This window comes from Micromys minutus (genome assembly GCF_963924665.1).
Source record: "Micromys minutus genome assembly, chromosome: 4".
NCBI lineage: Eukaryota > Metazoa > Chordata > Mammalia > Rodentia > Muridae > Micromys > Micromys minutus.
The window spans coordinates 31,797,730-31,806,733 of NC_137973.1; the positions used below are offsets into that span (position 1 = coordinate 31,797,730).

Genomic DNA, 9,004 nt, shown 5'->3' on the forward strand with positions numbered 1-9,004 from the left:
AGAGAGAGAGAGAGAGAGAGAGGGAGAGAGGGACCAATTCCTTAACAAATCTGGGCTCATTAATGTAAACTCATATTGCAACTTACTACCACACAGGTTAAATTTGGATACACTGTATTTGGTCCACATCTTGTTAATTTAAAATTAAGTTGCCAAAATTTCAATTATATTTTGAATTTCTGGTTTCTCATAAAACAACAACGAAATAAAAATAAACAAGCAAACAAACACAGGATGCCCAGGCATCAAAGAAACCACTTGTCTGGAAGCGGCCAGCTGTTGTCCCTGCTCTCCAGCGGTCATGGACTTCTCTCTCTCTATCATTTCAGAGCAGGGCAACTTTTGCTATTTAAATCACCTGCCTGGGACCTGCAGGCTTTTGAGTTTGAGATAGCTCATGTAGGATGGGTGGCTTCTGCTTGGGAAGTGCTGGGGCGCAGAACCTCACTGAGCTGGTGAGCACGAGAGAGAAGACTAGGAAAAGGTCATGAGGTAATCGTGATTCTGACATCGTTGCTTTCCAAGGAGAATGGAGGAGGAAAGCAAAGTCCCCTCCCGCCACCTTCCCAGCAGCTGTTGGCATAGAAGAGCAGGCAGGCATACGGGGTTAAGAACTTCACTAGGACAGTGGGTTTACCTTGACAGCCCATACAGGCAGGAAAGGCAGTAACAAAGTACAGTGTGCATTGTTCTAGAACAGCATCTATCCAACCAGGGGTGGGGGTGACCCAAGGGACACAGAAGACTCAAAAGCATATTGGCACCAGCTGGGTTTATCTTGGTCTGTACTAGCTGGAGGTGGGGTATTTTTCCTCTGCACTATGTCATATGGTGAGATCATCTGACCTGGCCCTGCTACTGGCTTTGCTCAGCCTGCTCAAGGGCCGATTGTCATCGGTTGTCAGCTCCGGGCAGAGGGAGGGCGCCTTCTCTGCAGACAGCCCTTGCTTGGTTACCTTTTCAGCCTGCAGCTCTTCTTTCTCATTGTCCTTCCCCACCCCAGGGCTCTCTACTTTCTCCCCGTCTGGCACTGCAACTGTCTCCTGCCCTTCTGGGGCCACCTTCTCTGCTTCTTGTTTCTTCTCTCCCACTTCTGGTTCCACCGCCTCCTCTACAGGCTGCTCTTCCCGCTCCACTTCCTGGGCCCCCACCTGAGCGTAAGAAGGCAGGGTTTCTTGGTAACCCCGTGACATATCTGCCAGGGGTCCTGTGCCGATCTTCTCCTCAAACTGACTAAAAGGCTTGGCCGAAAGGGGGCTGGTCTCCACCATCCCAACCTCGGTCAAAGGGAAATAGTGAGATACAATCTTCTCTTCTTCTAGGAGCTGGTAACCCTTGGCCTTCTGGATGGAGGAAACGGCAATGGAGTGGAGGGACTTCTCAGCAATCTCTCCTAGTGGTTGTTCTACGGGCCTCTTGAAGGCAGACCGGATTCCCTTCATGCCCAGGTGGCTCATCTCCATGATGTTGAGGAAGAGGGACACAAAAGCAACGGACAACATGAAGAGGATGAAGATGGTTTTCTCAGTAGGCCGGGACACAAAGCAGTCCACCACATTGGGGCAGGGCCACCGGCTGCAGCGATAGAGGGGCAGGATGCGGAAACCATACAGGAAGTAATGGCCCACGATGAAGCCAACCTCAAAGAGGGTCTTGAAGATGATGTGGCAGACATAGGTCCTTAGCAGTGTGCCTTCCAGCCGGAACTTCTTGGTGCCTTTGCTACTGCTGCTGCTCTTCCTGATGCTGGCCTGGTCTGGGGCGATTGGTACCCTCTCACCCCCGTTGCTGCGGGACTGCTGACAAAGCTCCTCAGCTTCACGGTCCTTTCGCTTCTCCTCCATGCGAACGTGGTGTACCGCGTGCCCCACATACATCAGCGACGGAGTGGAGACAAAGATGATCTGAAGGACCCAGAGGCGGATGTGCGAGATGGGAAAGGCCTCATCGTAGCAGACGTTCTCACAGCCTGGCTGCTGGGTGTTGCAGACAAAATCAGATTGCTCATCGCCCCACACAAACTCAGCTGCTGTGCCAAGGATGAGGATGCGGAAGATGAAAAGCACCGTGAGCCAAACTCTGCCAATGACGGTGGAGTGCTCATTCACCTCTTCCAAGATGTTTCCGAGGAAACTCCAGTCGCCCATTGCTCACCACCTAGGAAGCAGAAGGCAAAACCTGTTTGGCCACAGTGCAACAACTCTGAGACGATCTCTTTCCTAGCTCTTGCAGTGACTTCCCTTCCAAACGGATGGCACAACCATATCACCCAACAGTCTCTGTCGAGTGCCTCGCCTGTGCCGACTGGTCCAAAGAGTTAAAGGGGATCTTGGAGTACGCTCAATACTAATCTATAACGTAGGGTTTACTAAAGACATCGGTTCTCATTCACTCCACAAGTCGTTTGAAAGGATCCATGAATCAGTATCTGCAAACCTCCTAGAATTTACTGAGATTCTCTGTGGACCTGAAACAGAAAGCCACGGTAACAGGACTTTAAATCGAGACCATACGTTGATGGAAGACTCATGAATCGTACTGCTAAAGGCAATCCCCTATACTATGGCTACCTGGCTCCCAGCAACATTCTTCTTTGCATGAAACTGTAAATAGCTGCCTTGCTTTTGGCTGTTTCGGGCTATATAATGATCACATCATGGAAAGAATAGAAAGAAAGAGAAAGAGCATTTATTGGACACCCGTTATGGACAGGCCTTTTGTTCCCTTAATTTCTTTTCTTTTTTTGGATATTCTCTGCATTTACATTTCAGATGTTATCTGTTTCTCCCAATTCCCTCCCCACCCCCTCCCATTACCTCCATGAAGGTGCTCCCTCCCAACCACCTTCTCCCAACTCAGCACATTGACATTCCCCTACACTGGGGAAATGAGCCTTCGCTGGACCAAAGGCCTCTCCTCCCATTGATGTCAGATAATGCCATCCTCTGCTGCATATGCACCTGGGCCCATGGGTCTTTCCATGAGAACTCATTGGTTGGTATTTTAGTCCCTGGGAGCTGTGGTGGGTTTGGTTAGTTGATAATTTTGTTCTACCCATGGGGTTGCAGTCCCTTTCAGCTCCTTCAGTCCTTTCTCTAGCTCCTTCTTTGGGGTCCTTTGATGTTGAATTATTTCATTTATCTTAGTTCGGTTAGACCTTTAGCTATTTGATAGTAGGGATGTGCCTGTTGCATACACCACGACGTTGATGATTCCTGCACACACAGACATGTTTGTTTGCTTGTTTCCAATGTATGAGAAAACAGGGAGCTTTTGAGGCTAAACAGATGGTGTAAGATCAGACAGCTAAACACTAGCAATTCCGTACCTGATCCCAAAGGCTGGATTCTCAAACCATTAAGAAATACTGTCTTCGATGTAGGCTACCCGTTTCTCTGACTTTTGCAGTCCTAATTTATGCTTTCTTTTCCTGAGGTTGAGAGCTGGAAACCCCTCTTAATAGTTTTACAAATAGAGGGCAGTATATTTTTATTATTACCCCTTTAAATCCCAAGAGCAGAGCAAGTGCTTTAGGAGGGGATTGCATTACAGGAAGCCCGCTAGGACACGTTCCGTGGTTCACAGAATGATTAGGCTGCGGGGTTTGTTACAGGTGGTTGTTTAAATACAGTTAGAAATTTGTTCTGTAGGAAAAATACTGTTAAACATATTACTGTTCAATGTCTCTAGCATAGCAAGGGCTGGCAAGAAGAGGACTGAGGTGACTGAGGATACAAACTGGGCCACTTATTCAGGACTATGAAAGCAAAACCTCCCACATCACTTTAGATCAATTGTCCCTCTGGGATGACTATCTCTGGGGCTGTGGAAATCTCATGCCTGCCCTTACAGCTACCAAAAAACAAAATGTACAGCTCATGTTGAAGAGCCCTGCTCTAGGTTTCTTCTGGCCACTGTCCGGAAATAAATGGAAACTATCACAATTGGGTGGTCAATCTAAGCATCAACCCCACACATGAGACAGATGCAGGGAGGTCCATTCCTTATCAAATAGTTTTAGTACATTCTAATTTGATAGTGTACTAGTACCCTGTATTTAATCTAACTATCTTAGAATAGGACGTTCTGGGGTCACCTTTGGCTTTATCTTCTGTAAGCCATCACAGTGTAGATCAAAGCACACCATAGTGTGGGACCTCCATAGATGCCTGGCGGTAGGGCCAAGAGAAATGATTTTAAGATCTAAACCTCTCAGCTCCTGAGACAATTATCACCAAAATTCAGGGAGCCCCCAGGACTCTTCCTACCTAGTGAAAGTAAGAACACATAAAAAATAATCAAGTTCATAAAATTTAGAATAAAAAAGAGAACTTGCAAAGATATGCAAACCAGGAGGGAGAAAAAAGAAAAGAAAAAGGTAATATGACCCAAAACAACGATCTTGAATAAAAAACCAAGGCAAACCCAACCCTTCCGGCACCCGGGCCATTTGGTACTTATTTTGGAAAACACCCTGAATATAAACATGTAGACCAGTGACTCTTAACACACAGTGTCATGATACACAGTCATGGCCCAGGACCTTACTGACAGCCACGTCAGTCATTTCTACATGAGAGCCAGAGCAAAGCATTACCTTTATAACCCAAACCACCGCATTAGGATTGCTTTTGGGCTTTGACTTTTTTTTCTCATGTCTACTAAGAGTTTTGTGCCAAGTTACAGGCGACTGTAAGTTAGGACAAAATCTTTCTACTAGCACGGCAGTGAAACAGGCCACACCTGTTGTCAAGAAGAGAGGATTTAGAGATGCTGGGGGGAAGTGTGAGGTTATTAAAATATGCTTTAGACTTATTTAGTGTATACGTGTGCATGTGTAGAGGTCAGAGAACTTTCGGGAGTGAGTTTTTTTCCCAGATAGTTGAAAAATGTTTTAATAAAACACTAATGAACAAGCTTAGATGTTAAAAGAATTATACCAGGAGAATATCCAAAAGAGAAACACATTTAAATTTTACATGTGGGATTTGCTTGACGCTTAACCATTCCTCTTAATCTGCTTGATTAGTACAGTAGCCAACTCTTGATAGAGAGGCACATAAGTCATAAAACAGTGTCATCATTAAGTAAATTATACTATCCAGGCATTTGTTTACATGTCATAAATGCTCTTAGGTGATAATGTGTAGGCCTAGCAAAAACCCTAATTTTTTCACAGTCACCAATATAGAAAAAACTCTGTAAAGACAACAATCCAGTAAGTTGGATAGTATAATTACCCAGGTAATTAATCTCAATAAATTGATAATTTATATGAACATTTGTTAGAGAAAATATCCAACAAAATTAGGAACATTCAGAATAGTCAATACTGGGAAAGAAAAAGGAGTTTTCAGCAAGAGAGCAATAGGATCAGGTGTGGGTTTGGGACAGAGTTGAGTTCTCTTTGACCATGGGGGTTTCTGGGTCTTACTCAGGTCACAGGCTTGGTGGCAGGATCCTTTGCCAGACCTGCTGAGCTCTCCTGCTGCCTTTCTCCTTTTAAATTTAAGGAAATTATTTGAAAAGGGGAAAAAGATTCACTCATGTAGAGGTGTTTTGTCTGCGTGTACGGCTGTGCACCACCAATGTCTGCAGAGTTCAGAAGCAGTCATCCAATCCTTTGGGACTGAATCTACACAAGATTGTGAGCTCCCAAGTGTGTGCTGGGAACTAAAGCCAGGTCCTCTGGGAGAGCAGCAAGGGTTCTTACCACTGAACCATCTCTTCAGCCACCACCCCTCCTCCTTAAAGTTTTATGTGTCTGAATTGTCTTTTTTCCCCCTTCATTAGTAAAGACTGAACTAAACATGCTAGGCAAGGGCTGTATGGCCGAGTTACATCCCCATCTATGGTCATAACCAGGAAGTCACGGGAGCAAGCTGGAGCATGGAGAAAGCTAAGCCAAAGAACATTCACTTCTGCTGTCCTCTCTGCTGTACTTTGCTTGTGAAAAATGGAGAGAACCAGTTTAGTACAGACGGAAATGAACTGATGTTTATTGTCAAGCATCAGCCCTGGGACCTCAATATACACCTGGAAACTTCCTACTCAGGAATTGTGGGTAGAGGAGACATTTGAAGCAACAACTTAAGTGGAGTGACCACAGCTTTCCTAACAGTGATACACACCGCTGTGTCTCCCCTCAGTCCTCATGACAAGCCATGAGCCCAGTGAGTGGCTCTCATTTTGAGAGTTCAGAGTCCTAAACACCACAAGTGCTCGTACACACACACACACACACACACACACACACACACACACACACACACACACACGACAAAACTAAAACAAAAAAACCGCACACAGCTGCCAACTCCTTATTTAAAAAAAAAAAAAAAAGACCCATTTTAGATCACTAAATAATGTCTGTAGTTGGATTTCACCCTCAATGATTAAGGGAGGAAGATACATCTTTAAGACCTCAAAACTTAAAGAGAACACAGCCAAGTCTTGAAACCGAACACGTTTAACTTGGCGAGAAACTCACCTGGCTCCTTGTCCCCATCATTGTATTTTTGTCACAGGCTGACGAAATTTTGCCTTGAGCTAAAATGGACAGATCTACAGTTTGAGACTCAGAGAATGGAGAACTATGTACACCATGGCCAGGAAGGGACAGGCAGAGAGAGAGGTTCCAGGAGTCTCCTAAAGTGTCCTAGCTCAGATCTGAGCCTTAGTCTTCCCTACTCCAAACTGCAAGGGAATTTCTAGGGCAGTGTGGCCTTGTTCTGGGTTTGAAGAGGCTCAGAACCACATAAACAGCCATGCTTACAGGTTTCTCGAAGCATCAGTGGCTCACCCGCTGGCTCTGGCTGGTAACGGGGAGTGTGTGTGTTCCAGCCTTGTACACAGAGCCACTAGGCAGCAGCTCTTGCCAACAGACAACCAAACCTGCCCCAGGGAGAGCAGAGATCCAATCCTGTGCTCCATAAACTGCTTTAACATCGGAAACCCTGAACATGTGGCTTCCCTTCCACCACGGCACTCAACAACTCGACAATTCCGACCTTTCCTCCCACCTCAGAGTTGTGAGTGGGGAAAAAAAAACAAATAAAACAAAACAAAAATAAACCTGGCAGCTCAGATGCTCATTTCTGTCCCCCTGGATTCCTAGAGGTGCGGTCATTCCTTCTGAAAACAGAAAGACCCGAAGAAGTTAAGAGCTGCAGTTTGAACAACTCTGTTTCTTGCCCAAGTATTCTAGCACTTTCCTCCCTTCCAAACTCTGCAAACTCTTAGATGAACTCGGAGAGGGTTTTCAAGGTTGAGCTTGACATGCATCCATCTCAGCCCGACAACAGACCTTGGTGACAACTTGTCTCAGAGGAAGCTATGTTTCTAGTGGGGGAGCTGTGTATGGCCCGGATCAGGTTTGAAAAGCTGTGAAGGAAGGTTATAGTCTAAGGTCGCCCAAGGAAAACTTGCCGTTCGGAGTATGTCCCGCGGAGAAACTGGTGCTGTCTTTCTCTCTTGGTGCTCAGCAGTAGAATGGCAACTTTGGTGTCTTTCCTTTGCCACCTAAAAGCCCACCTCCCACTTCTCCACCCCGCCCCTGATGTGCTGCACGACTGAGCAGATATGACCGGATCGGTCCTGATGGGGAGGTTTTACTGTCCAGCAATATTTTAAGCTCCCAGCCAGACAGCTTTTATGAAGGGAGGGATGTTTGGAAAACAATGGGAGAGAGAGAATGGGAGAGCTGTGCTGGGCGCCAGGGGGAGGCTGGGGGGAAAGCTGATGTGGGAAAGCTTAGCTAGGACATCTGCAGGCTCTAAACATTTCTCTCAGCTACAGACGGGTCCTCTGTGACAGGAAATCTTCGGCTTCTTGCAGAGGACAGGTGTGTAGAGATATTTCCCAGGCCTTAAAACCACCATCTTGGAGACTCTTGGTGATGTGGGGAGAGTAAGATATGACCTGTGTGTGACCTTGTGCTTCAAGTCAGACCGAATGAGAGTGATGGGTTCCCTTCAAAGAAACATTTCATCCTCCATTGGAGTTTGATCTTATGACTCAACACCTTTAGTATGCAGCCTCCCTGATGACTCTGGTCCTAGAAACAGTGGGGTGCTGAATGTAGTTCTCAGCCCCAGGGTCAAGGAGACTCCAGAAGACACCCCCCAAAACAACACATTGCTATTGCTCTTGGCAGCCCACCAGAACTAGAGCCTACACTCACACCACAGAAAACACCATTGGTTGTAAGATAAGGAGAGAGCAGGTATGCACCGAGCTAGAATTCCTTCCATGTTGGCTATCAGTCAAAGCACAGGGGAGTGCTAAGCAGGATGCTGTAGGAGAAAGACCGGGTTGATCTTGTCCATCTCTGAATCCTATGAAACAAAAGTTCAACCTGCTGGGCAAACCAGGCCTGCCCTCACCTGTACAACAGTGGTTCACTGTGTTGGGGATAACAAATGCCTTCTGATTGGAGTGTTGTGTTGGTGGGGAACAATCCACTCTTGGTACTTTAAGCCCAGCTAAACTGAGGTTAAGGTCTAGGGGGGAACTCATTACTGATTTTTAAGTAAATCGACAAAGCAGAAACTGCCTTCTAAATTTCTAGGCATCTACCCATAGACAAAAGCTGATCTAGAGAAGCCTCTCCCTGTAAACAACATTGGCGAATGTAGAGACCCTTGGCTTCCCAAGATGCTGAGAACAAGAAACAGTTGTTGGCCCAGCCTAAACAAGACAAATATACCACCCCTTCTAAGGCTCAAGGAACACTGAAAAAGAGAGGGCCAGAAGTATTTGAACCAGAAGAGACAGTAAAGGGCTATAAATGGCCATTCTTCAGACTCAGTACAACTGCTGTCATTACTAATCTCCCAGCAACTGTAGCTGCCTATACTGGGCTATCACAAGATTGTCCCCATCACCTGTCAGTCAAGAAGGAGTAGCTACGGAACCCACCAGGTTCCAACAGGTGCCTCAAACCCATGGTGACATGGACATCCCGGTCTCATCTCAGAAGATCACAAAACAAAAGGAATAGTCG

General features: G+C 46.2%; 1 protein-coding gene across 1 annotated transcript; it reads right to left on the reverse strand.

Moving 5' to 3' along the window:
• Positions 1-824: 824 nt before the first annotated feature.
• Positions 825-7,011, reverse strand: GJA8 (gap junction protein alpha 8; the record flags this gene model as incomplete). Its single annotated transcript, XM_080915730.1, has 1 exon — positions 825-7,011. The coding sequence occupies exon 1, from the start codon at positions 2,145-2,147 to the stop codon at positions 825-827; it is 1,323 nt and encodes a 440-aa protein (XP_080771856.1). The 5' UTR covers positions 2,148-7,011.
• Positions 7,012-9,004: the final 1,993 nt, after the last annotated feature.